Below are 15,911 nucleotides of genomic sequence, written 5' to 3' on the forward strand. Positions count from 1 at the left end.
TAATATAGGATTGTGCCCGAGATGTCACAAAGCAAAACGCGAAATGTACGGCGATAAATTCGTCGTCAAAATCATGTAAAATACGAATAATTGAATAAATTATTTTTCGTACGTTAATATTTTTCGTACGCAAGTTGGGTATACTGTAAACAGCTCCCGGTGAAAAGTATGGTAAGGGGAGGGTGGGAAGGAGAAGGGTCGCGCGGCGAAAAGCGGTGAGACGCTTAGCGAAAGCGAGGGGGGGGGGGGGCACGGCGCGGTGGTCGACAACGTCATCACTTCGGCATTCGCTCGGCGACTTCACAGCGAGACGGATGTGTGGCGTGAGTCGCTCCAGTTGTCGCGCATTAATTTACGAAAATGAGATATTCACGAACGCGAATTGATAATTAATTAATCAAGGATGCCCAAATAGTAATGTTGCTCAAAACTAAGGTGTGTAAACTCAGAGTTATATCTCAATCTTCATTACTCTCTTTGATGATTTACATTCAAATAAAGATTAATAAGTTGTATATTCTTGAAATAAAGACAAACGCAAACATTTTTTAAATTATAAAACAATTTGGACTAAATATAATAATGGATATAAATAGAAATATCATATCATACATTTACAGATTTTATTAATTAGATATCTAAGGGCGGTATTCATAGTCCGTTCTTATTTCAAGACTGTCTTAAGTAATGTCTTAAGACGCTAATACGGAGCTCTGATTCGTAACTTCTTAAAATTGTACTTAAGACAGCCTTGAAATATAAGCTCTGATTATGAATACCGGCCTAAAATATAGATGAATTGTGTGCGTAACGAATTCAAGAAGTAAAATGTAAATCGTACAAAAAGCATCGTGTAATATTCATCGAAGAATATTAAAACGTAATGAGTAAATTATTTTACCGATTTTGTAATAGGCGTTAACATTAATATTTCGACCGTTAGACGGTTGGCGCGTGACTTTGGGGATGGCACGGGATGGTACGGGGTGGTACGTAGCGGCGCGTCATGTTTATGCCTAGCTATGCGCAGTTATTCCCTTACCAAAACAAACAGGTAATCAACAGGTCGCTCTTATTCACATTATTTTTTGAAATCTTTTTCACGAAGAATGTCTAATACAATACGAAACGTTATATTACTTTATGAATAATTATTCATACTAGTAATCGTATTATGTGAATATTCATAAAATACAACATTTCGTATTATACTTAGCACTTTTTGCGATTATTATATGTTTCAAAAAGAAATGTGAAGAGGAATTGCAGACGTGATCGTTTCTAAAAGTTAACCGATTGCATAATAATTGCGTAGTGTAATATAGATAATAGCTATATATTATATTTTTCAGATTATTTTCTCTCTCACGGGTACACCTTGACGTAGTGAGGGGGCTTAGTGCCCAGAGAATATTTACACAAAAAGAATAGTTTTTCTCAAGTATCTAAAAATTTTCAGATTTATCTGAATGATATTTCTAGATAATTTTTTAGATATTTGAGTAAAATCGTTCTTTTTGTGTAAAAATTCAATGACGGGGAAGCTAACGTACCCTCGTCGTCGATTTACTTGAAAATGAACGAACCGCAGCCGGTTCGTCGCGTCGCGCATTCGCATCGAGAGTGCCATTTAAGTTATCGGACTCAAATTATAGTCCGCGCGCGATTACAGTGTATTCGCGAGTGTTTTACGCGAGTGTCCTGTGCATATTCTGAGAGGAGGTGGAGGTCTGGGAGAGACATCGAGCACCAGTGGAGCAACCTGGCGGTAAATATTATTTTTTATTTGTGTAAAATTAACCTTTTTTCGCTTGTTTTTAAATCACTTTATTTGACAACGATGAAAAAATAATTATTTTTAAATTGTCGTTAAATAAAATGATTTAAATAATTCTATATTCTATGAAATAATTATACAATATATTTTCTAAAGTAATATATGTATTCTCTAAAATAATTATATGTATTTTTTAAAGAAGATCTTAGCGAAAATAAATTTGTATAAAATTTTCAAGTAATTTTTAAGTAACTCTCCTTTTATCTAATTTAGATGAAAGGAGAGTCACTTAAAATTTTTAGATAAAATAATTGTACGTATATATATATATATTAGGTGTTGGAATTAATTCGTAGCGTTTTTAATGAAAGAATGTTATTTATTTCACATGAGCATTAAAAAATACATTAATGAAAGTACTTCCCATCACTTGTAAAACGCTACGAATTAATTCCAACACCTAATATATATTTTTTTTTTCTCTAAAATAATAATTAAATATTTTCTAAAACAAAAATAAGAAAGAATGATATTTGATATTTCTTGATATTTATAACTTGTATGTTAAAACACGAGTCACTACACCGGGTGATTATACAAAATTTCGTATAGAACAGTCTTATCATTTTATATAATATTTTTCCATCTACGCTAATATTCTTCTAACAAATTAGCATTATTATATTATATTATATTGATAGTTGTGAAAACATGGAATCTGGTAATCCCGTGTTTTAACACACAAGTTATCAAGAATAAATTCTTAATTTCACTGTAAAAGAGATTATAAAGACAGGATTAATTTTGGAATTTTGTAGTACAATATCCTATATATAATGTGCTAAATTATATTTTTTTAACATTTACATTCTCTTGATTGTACTGAAGATAGTCACGACTTGACCGAAACGTTTATATGTAATTATATTTTAGAATTATGGCTGGTGCGAATAATAACTTGCGTATGTGGCTGTATGCGCTTTCTTATTTTTGTTTTATGTTATCGAACCACCTCTAATAACTTTGTTTAAATTTTATTTATATATATTCTGTAAAAAAATCTTAGTAAAAATAAATTTGTATAAAATTTTTAAGTAATTTAAATAATACTTAAAAATTTTATACAAAAATTTATTTTTGCTAAGATCTTTTTTAGAGAATATATATAGAGGAAAGTCGCCGATACTGACATAGGTCTCTTACAACGATACCCTCTTATTTCTCAGAAACTAATTATTGCTATTTATTAATACTAATACAATCGTGATCTGTTTAGCTGATTAAAGAAGTAGAAACTCATAATTTGTATATTTGTGGCTTATTTCTATCAAATCAACTAAAAACGGATTCTACGATTGTGAAAATAAAATTCTTACGATTCTCTTTTGTAAATTGTGTAATTTAAAAAAAATAACTGTGACTACATTATTGATATTACGTTATTCTAAATGTTTGTAGTTTCCTAAATCTGTTTTATTTATATTATTTTTTCTCTTAGTTTTTTCGTAATATGATTTTAAATATAAAATTAGAATACAGTGTAAACCACCACATCTGTCTGTAAAACAGATCACGAGCTAATTTTAATCTTTATAATGTTACTTCATAATGTCAAATAGCTTTATTGAAGCTGAAGACAATCGTTCATATATAGAATTACTCTTGAAAAACTATCGCGTAGCATATTTGCATCTTGTAGAACATAATAAAGTAAATATGCATATACTTCAATAAAAATATTTTACAACGAAGTGAGTGAAGAGATTCTATATATTTCTTAATATCTTGTATACATTCACTTGTACTGTACTCTATAAATAATTCCTGTAAAAGAAAAAAAGGAATACGTAATACTATTGCCTACTGTGTCAGTTTTGGAGCCCATTTTATCAGATGCTTATTTTTGCTTACCTTATGAAAAAATTAGTTATTACTAAATTGCAAACAATATTATAAAAACTGCTTATACTGATAGAAGGACACTTTTTAGTTTGTACTTATGTATTTAAGGTTTTACCTTTTGTTTAAGAAATATTGTCTAAATCTTCTACAAAGTGATCGGTATCTGTGATTTTTCTCTAATTATTTAAAAAAAAATATAATTATTTTAGAGAATATATAATTGTTCTATATCTAATTAAATAATGGGACACAAAATTTGATGCTTACAAAAATTATATTTGTAGAATTGTATAATTATTTTTAAGCAAACTGCATGCGTTTATATAGCAGTTATTTTTTAAAGTAATGATTATTTCTTTCTTCTGTTTTAATTTGGATTTTAATTCATTTGTTACAGAATCATCGTAGCGACGTGCAGATATAACTCCACTGTTGCGCATCGGATTGGTGAGTGGCAATTTTTTCGATATAAGGAAATAGTTATTTGAATTTCAATATGTTATTTATTGCAAAAACGAGTTTGAGAAATGCCAAGCCCAATGAGCAAATTATCTAAAATCGACGCATAAGACAACTTTAATATATCTTTCAGAATTCTTTATAAAATATCTTAAAGGTGTTTCTTAAAGATTTCTTAAAGATATCTTAAAGTTGTCTTATCTAATAGCATTGATTTTAGACATTCTCATTGAGAGATAGGTTGGTGACACCAATCTAAGCTTGTAAAAGGTAAATTGAATATTCGGGAGGGTAATTTGCTCGCAAATTGCGAGTTCTTATATTTTTTGAGTTATTTAAAATACAAAAAAAAAATTAACAAACAATAAGGTTAATGAGAGACAGCGCGAATAATCAAACGCAAGTTTGATAGATTAAAAAAAATCTACAAAACTTGGGCTTAATTATCCGCCCTGACTCTTATTAATTATTTATTAATTTTTTTGTATTTTAAAGGTTGAAAGAGCTTGTTTTAATTATATTATCGTGCTTATTGTTTATTTGTTATTAATATGATCGTGATTAAGTTATCTCACTGAGTTTATTAGTACGCGATAGAATATACGGTTATACATTAGCTGCGTTCAGCAGAGAAAAGCAGCTTTGCAATTGTTGTAAAATTCTTCTATGTGATTGGTTTGTACATTTAAATCCATAAAAATCAAAAACAAGAATCAATCGTATTGAAGAATTTTACAATCAAAAATCTACTTTCTTTGAACGCAGCCATTAACGTATATTATATATTCGCGGTGTTATTACATGTTTATAAAGTAATGTACGTAGGAATATACGGATGGAGATAGGTATTCGCGAATAAACACGAATAAGTGAAAATATAGGTAGGTAGGACAATAAGTATGGATGGTAGGTAGCGACTATATAGGATGATGAGTATAGATAGATAGGACTAAACACGTCATATATACACACTTGATAATTAGAAATGTGGGATTAAAAATTAAATAAAATTTTAAATTAATTTTAAGTTTTATTTAATTATCAGAATCCCGTTCCAATTATCGAATATAAAAATAAACCAAATTAATTTCAAATTTTATTAAATTTTCAACTACCCTGAAATTAAACTTTTTTGTAAAATTCTACATACATACATAAATTATGCAATGCGTTAATATTGTAATTAACTTTATTGTTAAATATATGTATAATAATATTAGGTACGTAATATAAAATTTATGTAAACTCTATATCCAGATGAATGTTATTTACTTTTGTAATTTGCACAATGATTCTCGGGAAAAAATGTTATATATATGGACATATTATATATAATGATATATAATTGTATATAAAATATGTCCATATATATAACATTTTTTCTCGATTAATTTTTTATACGATTATGTATAATTTTATATAATTATATATAATTACACATAAAACATTTTTCCTCGGGTTACTAATTAATTATACATTTACTGGAATATATATATCTGTATTAAATATTCAATACAACTGCCATTTATCTTGTCGTAGTAAACCAAATTGTTGCGTAATTATAAATTATACGAAATCGACGAAACATATAATAACAAAAATTGTTTATTGATTTAATAAGTTTGATAAATATTAAATTTAAAACTTTTTTTATTTAAATTTGATTTTGTTTATCAATAAATTATTAATAATTTTAGTAATTTCTTATTAAAAATTTGATGTTTAGAATACTTGTCATTTTTTCTTCGTATTTAATACAAATTTATTAAATAAGTCATAAAGATTGGAGCTTTGTCTGAGGTAATGGTTAAATATTAATTTTTACTTGCTTTTTAACATTTACATTATAAAATTACAAGTATATTTTAGTGAAATTAACAATTTATTATATGCAAAGGCCTCATATCGCTATCTCTCGCGTCAGATGCCAATGATTATGTGGTTTGTACCGATAGAAAGTCGAAATTATTTTCATCATAGAGAATTATTCCTCGTCGTTTTTTGTGAAGTTCATTCGCAAAGTCTAGTTTGGTGTCTCTTCGAAGATTTTTATGCAGGATTGGAAATCTCGGGTTTTTTCGTCTGCAGTTACTAGTAACAATTTTGTTAATGAGTCACTGATAATTGCTATATATTTTAAAGTCAAGTTGTAATATTAATTTAATGGTATATTTTAGCATATAATTTTCGCTTTCTTTATTTTATTAAATGTTCTCCCACTAGTAATAATGTTAGCAATAGTACTATCTTAATAACAATAGGAATTTATAGTATTATATGATATGGATATATAATTATTATTTGTTTAAATTCAAATTATTAAGTAAACAAAAATTACGTTTTATACAAATAATTTGCTCATAATTTATCAATGATTGCTCTAATAAAAATATGGTTACGAATGTGTATATTTAATTTTCTAACTGTTATTTCAAAATTATTTTTAGGTATTGGACATCCCGCCATTGCAGAATATTTTTAATTTATATGTATATACACTTTTCGATGATAAAATACATGCAGACATTATATTTAACGAATATTGATTTTTGTCGATATTTACATAACTTTTTTCAAAATTTTTTATAGTTAACAATGTTATCATGATTACATGAGTTGAATTTTAAATGTGTGGGTACAAAAAATTCAAGATAAGTCGAATAGGTACCCTCATAATAGCAGGATATTAATAATTGTAATTTTTGAAAAATAAAGAATTGTTCAATTTTATATAATAAATTTTTCAGTATAAATGTTCTTTAAAATCCCGTTATTATCGAATTCGGCTCATCTCGAACAGTTGATACCCGAGAAACTTTTGTACCCATATATATAAAAAATTACAATAACGCATGTATTTTATTATTATTAAATATATTCCTTCGTAACCATTATTGCATAAGGAAATAATTCTATTCGCTTATTTTTAATAAGAGAGATGATTTGTAGTCACGTGTGGCAGAACATATTTTCTCGCGAATTTTAATATTATATTAAAGATATGATAAAAATGGTAATTTTAATTGACATACTACCAAAATTATTATCATGGCTAAGTAGTCTGAAAAATTCGGGATTTACACCGCAGTTCTGTAACAAGATCACTGACAGTATTGACGGATTGCTTAACTTTTCTTTGCAAATGGATTTTGTAAAATTTATGTAGAATCGAAATACATTAAGTTCACTTTCCACAATGAAGATTGTTCTTCTTTGTTTTGGATACTAATCGGTATACCATGAGGCGAAGGGATTTTGATATGATGAAATTATTGAGATAGTTATCTTGAACGCGATGAAAGTGCTGTTATAAATATATTAATGACTTTTTATCGCGATATTAAGTTTTATATTGGCAAATTAATAGTATTAGGTACTAAACTTAGTTTCCGCGGATTTTTTTGCTTAAAAAACTCATTTATCTCGATAAAAAGCAAAAAATACATCAATCAAAAAAAACATTTGCCCTCGCTATACATTTTTCCCATCTTTGTGGCAATAAGTGAATTCCGCGACGATAGAACGATTAGTCTCTTTGGAACAATCCATTCATCGATCTATTTTCGCACCTCGTAATTTCTAAAGTGTGTATCCACCAAGCCGTGCTGCATCGATCGGAACAAGTAAGGCTAATTTGATAATGTCCTCTTTGTTTCCTGTTTCTTGCTGTTTGTCTGTGTTTGTCTCTGTTTGTCTCTTGCCTTTTTGGTCAATAAAACAAGAGACAAACAGCAAGAAACAGAAAACAAAAAGCACATTGTAGAATTAGCCTAATAGTCTAAAGAAACTAAGTCTGATGAATATGCTGGGTACAAGAGAACTTTTCACTCGAGCTGCATCAATGTTTCTTTGACGGTACTCATTTTTCTTTCTTTTGAATCTTTCCCATTGTATGTAGACGTTTGAAAACAGTCATCGGAGTAACACTTAATGCTGCAGACAATTCTTAGAGTATTTGAGCTGAGTTTTCGTCCAATAATGCTTGCAATTCGGTGTCTTCAAATTTTTTCGGTTGACCTGAGCGTTGTTTATCATTCACATCATAATCATCACTCTTAAATTGTTGAAACCATTTTTGGCATGTTCTTTCCGATAGAGTACAATTGCCATAAGCTTCGAGAAGCAATTTATGAGCTGTTTTTGCAGTTTTTTTCAAATCAAAATAATGAAGCTTGTGTAAAATTAACTTTTTTTGCTTATTTTTAAATCATTTTATTTAATAATGATTTAAAAATGATTATTTTTAAATCATTATATAATAATTATATATTCTATAAAATAATTAAACAAAATACTTCTAAAAAATAATTCTATAAAATATTTCTATATATAAAATAATTATGAATTCTCTCTAAAGTAATTATATATATTCTCTAAAATAATTATATACTTTTTTTAAAGATCTTAGCAAAAATAAATTTGTATAAAATATTAAACTAATTTTTAAGTAACTCTCTTTTTATTTAAATTAGATAATACAATAAAGAATAATATTTAAAAAGTTATTGCAATTTCATTAGCGAAATAGAATAAAATTATTAGACATAAAAATAAAAAAATAATTTAAAGATAAATTAAAAATACACTTATCTGCAAAAACGGACTATTAAATTTATTAGTAACTTGTTTGTTTTATAGATGAGTATACTTACAAAGGAAAGAGGACCACCGATAAAATTGGTGGAGGACTTCTATAGCTCGTTTTTATTAAATTATACTTTAAATGGTCAATATAATATTTAGAAGAGATTTAATTTATTAAAAGTCTCTAATTGCTAGTAATTATAGAGACTTTGATACATATTAGTAATTATAGTCGGCACGCTTCTGTCCTGAGGATTTAGTACAGAGACGAACCACATCTACTTTGGACTATTTTATCGATAGTGTCAGAAAATGTACAATATGTAGTCCCAAAATGAAAATGAATGTATGGGCGATTTCGACTGTAGTAGAAAAAAGATCAGCCTCTCTCAGGTGCAGCCAAGAGAAAATGCTATGTGATTAATATCCATTTCCACCAACGTAGATTAACTTTAATCTCGGTTCAACTTACTCTTTGTCTTTTTCTAATCTTTAGAACTAGAAAAAGACGAAGAGTAAGGCCGGAATCAGACTATGCATTGAAGATTGAGATTAAAGATTAAAGATTGAAATTTCACCAATGAGGACAAAGAAATTTTGGCTCATTTGTTCTGGTTGGTCAAACTTCAATCTTTCAATCTTCAATCTCATTCTTCAATGCGTATTCTAATTCCGGCCTAAGTTGAACCGAGATTAAAGTTAATCTGCATTGGTGGAAACGGGCGTAAGAAACTAGTAATACGGTACTAATTTCATGATTTATTAATTTCGTGAACATGTACATATGTTTAAAACTAATTAATAATACTTGACTTTTTTTAAAAATAAATGTCTGTGATTTTAATGTTATCATTCGAGTTTGATATATAGAGATGATAACTACAGAGAAAAAATTGTAATTTTTCGGCAATATGTAACTTATAAAAAATATTATAGCATTAAAAGTATACATACTTATTTATACAGCATTTATATAATAAAAAATCACGAATTTAATAATGTATTATTGAAAAATTTATGTTAATAATCATACATTTTTATTAATTGTCGCTTACGTCATCGTTCTCCAATTATCCCCAGGTCGATGATCTTTAATAAGTATCTCGTCGGTGACGAATATCAAGCGGCAATTTTGATCGTAATCTATTTTGAAGCTGAAAAATGAGCGTTGAGCGTCAGCATGAAAAGGCACCTTTAGGCTTAGGTTTATTTCTAACCTAACTAACCTAACTTAACCAGGAGCAAGTTTGTTGTGTGTCGCTATTGAAGTATGTATCGCACAGACATGTGACAATGTCGTATCAAGACTCCGGTTTTTCTACGATGTACGATCGTCAGGACGACTATGATCTTGATGAAGACAATGAAGAGTATTTGGAGGAGGATAGAGATGCCGAGGAGCAAGATGAAAGCGACGAAGGTAATATTAAAAAGAAATTATATACATCTGCATGAGGAGTATTTTTTCTGCATTTCGTGTTCTTAATTTTTGGAGTTATACCTTCTCTATAATATATTAAGTAATATGTATGTAATATGTATATAAATGAAGTAATATGTTGAAGAATATTTGTAAAAATTAATAATTTTTTTAGATACCGAAGAGGCGAGTGAAACTGATATGGGAAAATCTGAAGAATATACAGAAATCAAGGAACAGTAAGTCTGCAAAGTTACTATACATGAATTTATTTATTTATTTATTTATATGGCACTGAAAATTATATTTTATATGCAATTTTTCAGGATGTACCAAGATAAATTAGCTAGCCTGAAAAAACAGCTGCAGCAATTGAAGGAAGGCACGCATCCTGAATACAATCGTAAACTAAAACGACTAGAAGCTCAATATAAGGAACGGTATTATTTATAATTTCTTTTTATCAACGTGATTATTCATATGAAATTTTTTCTAATTGAGATGTTGTCTTTGCTAGACTGAGACTGAATATAGTTTATCGGGATTACTTGACGGAATGGGTTGAGCGCGATTATATATCTGAGAAGAAAGCAGCAGCAAAAGAATTTGAAGAAAAAAAAATCGATCTTAAGGAAAATCTACTTACTGATATGGAAGAAAAACGAAAAATGATTGAGTCAGATCGTCACACAATGGAACTCACTGGTGATTCTATGGAGGTATTTGAATTTATTTTTAAATTGATTTAAATACACACACACACACACAATATATATATGATGTTTCTAAATGTGAAAAATTTTAGATCAGCTTTTGTCAAAAATTAAAGAGTTTTTCGTATAATGTATATCTACTCCTATATTCTTTTCTGAGGAGTTTTAAAAAGATAAGATAAACATTAAGTTTATTTTTTTCAAATTTTGGATAAGATATACAAATGAAGATGATTAGAGTAATGATCAAAATTATTTAGTTTATTAATAAATTTTTAATGATCTACAATAAAGATCTCTTTTTGAAATATAATAAGGAGATACTTAGAGAAGATACTTATTAATATTACAAAAAAATAAAAACTTAATTTTTACCTTTCCTTTTAAAGAACTCAAAGAGAGCTGTAGGGATATGAAAATTTATATGAAAAATTTTCCTTAATTTTTAATAAAAAAATCATCCCTCAAAATTTTTCGCATTTATTTAGAAATACTGTATATATATATATATATTTGTTACTGACATCATTTTATTTTGTAATTAGGTAAAGCCCGTAATGACGAGAAAATTACGCAGACGTCCCAATGATCCAGTACCTGAAAAAGTAGAGAAACGACGAAAACCACCTCCTGCACAATTAAATTACGTATTGGACGATAAAGATATCGAATTTGACTTAAAAGCAATCAATCGTGCGAAAGCGCCGACCACTATTCGCAAACCAGGTGCTCAGTACTTGATATCTTAAAATTCACGATTCGAAATACTATAGCAGAATATCTTCGAAAAATTTAAATAATGAAAATCTATGATCTCTTTATTTTTTGTAATTTATACAAAAATTTACAAAATTTTGAATAGTTGCGAATTACAACTTTTATGCTGTGATTATGATGTTTACTATTTATTTTTTCCAAAACTATAGTATTTGATCCTTGCGAATTTTATGATACTTTGTACATAGATGTAAAGAAGCGAATATAATCAATGTAAAAAACTAAGAATAAGAAATAAATTTTTTTAGTTAATACACATTTTTTAGTTAATACAACTGTATTTACAGTAGTTTTGCCACATTACAACGCGGTAAATATTCCATCGCAACATATATCACAGCCGGAAACCCCATTGGTTGAAACTCGGATAGAAGACGGGAAATTATTATATGAGCGAAGATGGTATCTTTGATTTATTTCTGTATTACTTTATATTCAATACTTGAATTCTTCTTAAATATAAAGGAATCCTTTCGTCGAATTTCATTGAAGGTTTCATCGTGGTCAACCTGTCTATGTTGAAGGCAAGGATCTTAATAGGTTCGCAGCTAACATTTCTGCAATTGGCCCCGATCTGGTAAGTGTTCAAAGCATTAAATAAATCGCGCATCATCGCAAGATATTAATTTTTTCAGATTTGGGTGAAGAAAGTAACGGACAGCAGCAAAGTACGCATTTATACATCGCAATTGAGTCGTGGAAAGATCTCCATTAAACGACGAGCTTCCTAATCAACTTCTTTATTATCCTCGATATCTATTGTTAAACTTGCGACACATTACACTTATTGTTTCTACTTAAAGCAATATTTTCCGGCATTAAACCAACAATTTTTACGCTACTGGTTTTTTGCCACCAGTAAAACCATGCTTTTTGATGATATCGTACTGTCATGTAGATCCAAACGAAGAAAGACAGGATTAATAACGCCATCATTGATAGTAAGGAATAAGTAGTCCATCGCGCGGGTGGAAAATTGTCGTAATTATTCATAGCGTAAAAATCGGCAGCCACTACACAGATGTAAGAACACGCAATGGTCACTGGGGTCACTATAAGACATCTTAGTAGATCGGCCTTCACGTTGCGGACATACATCTGATCGTTGTGATTCAGACATAACCAGATTATAACAGACCGAAGAACCTTGTAACGAGGCGTGCGTTCCATGCGGAACTCGTGACCACATAATTCACAACTATTCCTATTGCTTTCTTCTAACCATCGTTCCAAACATTTTAGATGGATCGCGCCCATTGTTCCCTAATCCCAATTGTCATTATTATAATTATATAGTTATTGTGAGACACGGACATATTTTTCAGATGTGTTTGATTGAAAAAATTAAGTCACTTTAAATTAAAATATTTATAATTTATTAAAATAAAAAAATTAAAATAAAAGAGAGAAAGAAATATATAGAGCTATTTGAATTTTTCAATATCCCGGATCTTCAGAAATTTTCAACTTTTAATTTTCCTAATTATTGTGTATAATCGAATTTTTACACTATCCTCCCGAACCTTACACTTGCATGGATACATGATAGGTAGTTCTTGATTAGGATCATAACAAATACGACAGTTTACGTCTTCCATCGAATCGCATGATAATCGATTTCTTTTTTCTGATATAACATCTTCAAATTCCGATTGGGGTATGTGTGTATGTAACGATTTCTGCTCCAATTCTGTTTCTATTTTTGAGATTATGCTATCCAAAAGGTCAGTTATCGAATTGCTTTTCTCAATCATTACGAATGAAATTTCTATACAAATATTTTTATAAACAAACAAACTGCATGAAACATAAGACGAATGTGTCATATAATTCACAGATGTGTTGAAAAAGAAGATTAAAATAAGGAACATCCTTTATTATTGTGTGTGTATAAAAATTTGTATTATATTATAGTGGATACAGTTGAGTTAGTCGCGTGAAATAATCTTAAAGAGCCATGTAACTATATGTGCACTTTATAATTAATGAGTAAACTATAAACGAATGTTTGTCACTCCGCCATCATGTCCACACTGAGACAATCTTCACCCATATTACTAGGTGACGTCTCAAGTTCTCCAATTTCATTCGATTCACTAAAAATTGGTTATTTTAATCATTTCATTTTTATTAAGATCCAAAAAGAGAGAAAAATATCAGTAACAAATAAATACTTACCTGTCCAAAGAAGGATCATTACTAAACATCTCTGTTGGAACTGTAGGTGGTGCTTTCTCTGGCACAAGTTCCAGATATGTCTGGCGAGATTCCAAATGTCTTTCTACTTCCTCAGGTGTCATATGTCCGTCAGACATTAAGGACATTGGAACCAAATTATTCGTGGATTGTACCTGAAGTAAAAAAAATCCATATTATGATAATCTTGTAATAAAATGTAATTTTTAAACATATTACATGAAATATATAAATGTATTTACTATAGGTGTGTTGTTTGTTTTAGCAACTTTTGGGGCACTCCTTTTCTTCTTACTAGTACTGAGTGGTTTTGTGACCATAGACGAATGGTGAGAAGTATGATTATTGATATTCATCTCAACTTTTTTCCTAAAAATTACGTAAATTCATATAATAAACAATGAATAAAATTTATGCTTTATAGATAATGCTTTTTTTTATATCATATAGCATATTGTTAATATACAAATTCAAAATTATTAGATGTCTTTTTACTAGTATAGAGTCTGCGGAATATTTTAAAATAAAAATCCTATATAAAAATGATAAGATTATATTTTTCAAATTATAAATAATTAAAGATGGTTATTATAGCAGCTATAGTTAATAGGCTCAAGCATTGTATATTGCATAATAATATATCCTTATGCAAGGACTCAATTATCAAATATTGATATAATTAAGATGTTTACAGTAAAATTGTTTACATAAATTCAGTTTCCTATTTTAAAGTGTTAATGGTTTCATAAGATATTAACTTATTTAAAAAATTAACTAATTAAAAAAGTATTATAATCTCGATATTTATAAGAATCTTGAATATGAATTTTTTTCATCCTATAATGTTCCACAAAATTTGCTGATGAAAGAATATCCAGTAATATGAGAACGTTCTGTATGATAATAAATAAACATTTCAACACAGCTTCTCATTGGTTTATGATAAAGTTTCTTTTATTTCATAACCTGATTATTATATAATTTTCTTACCTCTTAGAATTATCAAGACGAACAACTTCTTCATCTGATGAATCAGTTTCATCGCTTTCACTAAATGACGCATCTACTTTTTCATATTGCAGCAGGCGATCTAATAGAAAACTTTTATCTCTATTCACCTTGAGCAGTTTCCTTTGTGTAGAACGCAAAGCTTCTTGGAAACATTCATTCTCCTGCAACATAATACATATTTTATTGTGAAATAAATAATATAGACAAATTAAATATTAGATATTGAAATGTTCCTTGCATACATAAATCAAAAATTTCAGCTTCCTTTTGAGATTGCGATACTGGTCCTTATAATTAGGCACTTCTTCCTCGGGACTCTCTTCATCGTCTTCTTCTTCTGCATTGTTGTTGGCAATAGATCTGCAATACCATCCTTCCAACATTGATCATCTGCAACTATAAAAAGAAATTGCTTTTTTACTGTCAACACTCATAGAAACACTTCTTTGAATAGAACTTGTTTATTAAATTTCACATTACAATACACAAAAACTACATGTAGTAAATTACAATACACTATGTGTAATAAATTATTAATAAATTTGAACAAAAAAGAAATTTATCTAGACACATATTTTTTATCAAAAAGAAATAAATGAATAGGCAATCAATACAAAATTAAGATATAAAATCAACAAAGAGTTCTTCAGAGACGCACTTTGGTTTCGTGCTGGGAGGTTAAGTCGCGCAAGAAACTCGTTAACTTATGCGTCAGCCGTTAAATTGTGCAAGGAAACGAATGTTGAGCTGTAATGAGCCGTAATATTATCAGCCGATTTTCTTTTGCACTCACTTGAAACCCCAGAACGATTTGTCGCACGTCGCAAGCGCTCGCGGCGGCCAATTATTGCGAAGATAAATAAGCTGTTTATGACTGGCTTCCATTCTGAACTCTTTATCGATTCCGTAGTAACTTCAGCGCCTTGACGGTCGAACGGAAGCGCGCGTCGAATCATATCAGTGCTGCAAATATCAAGAAAAGAAAACATCGAGAGACATGATGAAATATCCCTAGTAATTTGAAAAGTATTTTACATCAGAAGCTATAAAGTATAATTTTTTAATAAAAAAA

The 15,911-nt window shown here is 28.9% G+C and overlaps 3 protein-coding genes across 5 annotated transcripts; 1 reads left to right on the forward strand and 2 right to left on the reverse strand.

Annotated features, from left to right (window-relative positions):
- The first annotated feature begins 9,824 nt into the window (after positions 1 to 9,824).
- On the forward strand, positions 9,825 to 13,786 carry LOC105145624 (sin3 histone deacetylase corepressor complex component SDS3). Of its 2 annotated transcripts, none has more exons than XM_011055307.2 (8): positions 9,825 to 10,142; positions 10,318 to 10,381; positions 10,469 to 10,582; positions 10,660 to 10,861; positions 11,401 to 11,581; positions 11,920 to 12,034; positions 12,125 to 12,209; positions 12,268 to 13,786. In XM_011055307.2, the coding sequence occupies exons 1-8, from the start codon at positions 10,016 to 10,018 to the stop codon at positions 12,361 to 12,363; spliced, it is 984 nt and encodes a 327-aa protein (XP_011053609.1). In that variant the 5' UTR covers positions 9,825 to 10,015; the 3' UTR covers positions 12,364 to 13,786. The 2 variants fall into 2 exon arrangements, with proteins under 2 accessions (XP_011053609.1, XP_011053610.1); XM_011055308.2 differs by having other exon boundaries at positions 11,923 to 12,034.
- On the reverse strand, positions 12,395 to 12,889 carry LOC105145623 (E3 ubiquitin-protein ligase MARCHF3). The gene has a single exon (XM_011055305.2). The coding sequence runs from the start codon at positions 12,887 to 12,889 to the stop codon at positions 12,395 to 12,397; it is 495 nt and encodes a 164-aa protein (XP_011053607.2).
- Positions 13,506 to 15,784, reverse strand: LOC105145622 (uncharacterized). 2 transcript variants are annotated; one of them, XM_011055304.2, is made up of 6 exons: positions 15,633 to 15,784; positions 15,082 to 15,235; positions 14,819 to 15,000; positions 14,071 to 14,197; positions 13,811 to 13,983; positions 13,506 to 13,728 (listed from the first exon to the last, which is right to left on the reverse strand). In XM_011055304.2, exons 2-6 carry the CDS (start codon positions 15,220 to 15,222, stop codon positions 13,644 to 13,646), a joined length of 708 nt encoding a protein of 235 aa, XP_011053606.1. In that variant the 5' UTR covers positions 15,223 to 15,235; positions 15,633 to 15,784; the 3' UTR covers positions 13,506 to 13,643. The 2 variants fall into 2 exon arrangements, with proteins under 2 accessions (XP_011053606.1, XP_011053605.1); XM_011055303.2 differs by having other exon boundaries at positions 15,498 to 15,783.
- Between the last annotated feature and the right edge of the window lie 127 nt (positions 15,785 to 15,911).

The sequence above is a fragment of the Acromyrmex echinatior genome, chromosome 2, assembly GCF_024713525.1.
Source record: "Acromyrmex echinatior isolate Ae372 chromosome 2, ASM2471352v2, whole genome shotgun sequence".
NCBI classification, from domain to species: Eukaryota; Metazoa; Arthropoda; class Insecta; order Hymenoptera; family Formicidae; genus Acromyrmex; species Acromyrmex echinatior.

Bases quoted from the DNA above. Each gene is read 5' to 3' on its own strand.
- LOC105145624 (XM_011055307.2), top strand. From the start codon at position 10,016: ATGTCGTATCAAGACTCCGGTTTTTCTACGATGTACGATCGTCAGGAC. The intron at 10,382-10,468 runs GTAAGTCTGCAA...GCAATTTTTCAG, and splicing joins TATACAGAAATCAAGGAACA to GATGTACCAAGATAAATTAG. The intron at 11,582-11,919 runs GTGCTCAGTACT...CTGTATTTACAG, and splicing joins GACCACTATTCGCAAACCAG to TAGTTTTGCCACATTACAAC.
- LOC105145623 (XM_011055305.2), bottom strand. From the start codon at position 12,889: ATGGGCGCGATCCATCTAAAATGTTTGGAACGATGGTTAGAAGAAAGC.
- LOC105145622 (XM_011055304.2), bottom strand. From the start codon at position 15,222: ATGTTGGAAGGATGGTATTGCAGATCTATTGCCAACAACAATGCAGAA. The intron at 15,001-15,081 runs GTATGCAAGGAA...ATTATGTTGCAG, and splicing joins AGCTGAAATTTTTGATTTAT to GAGAATGAATGTTTCCAAGA. The intron at 14,198-14,818 runs GTAAGAAAATTA...CGTAATTTTTAG, and splicing joins CGTCTTGATAATTCTAAGAG to GAAAAAAGTTGAGATGAATA.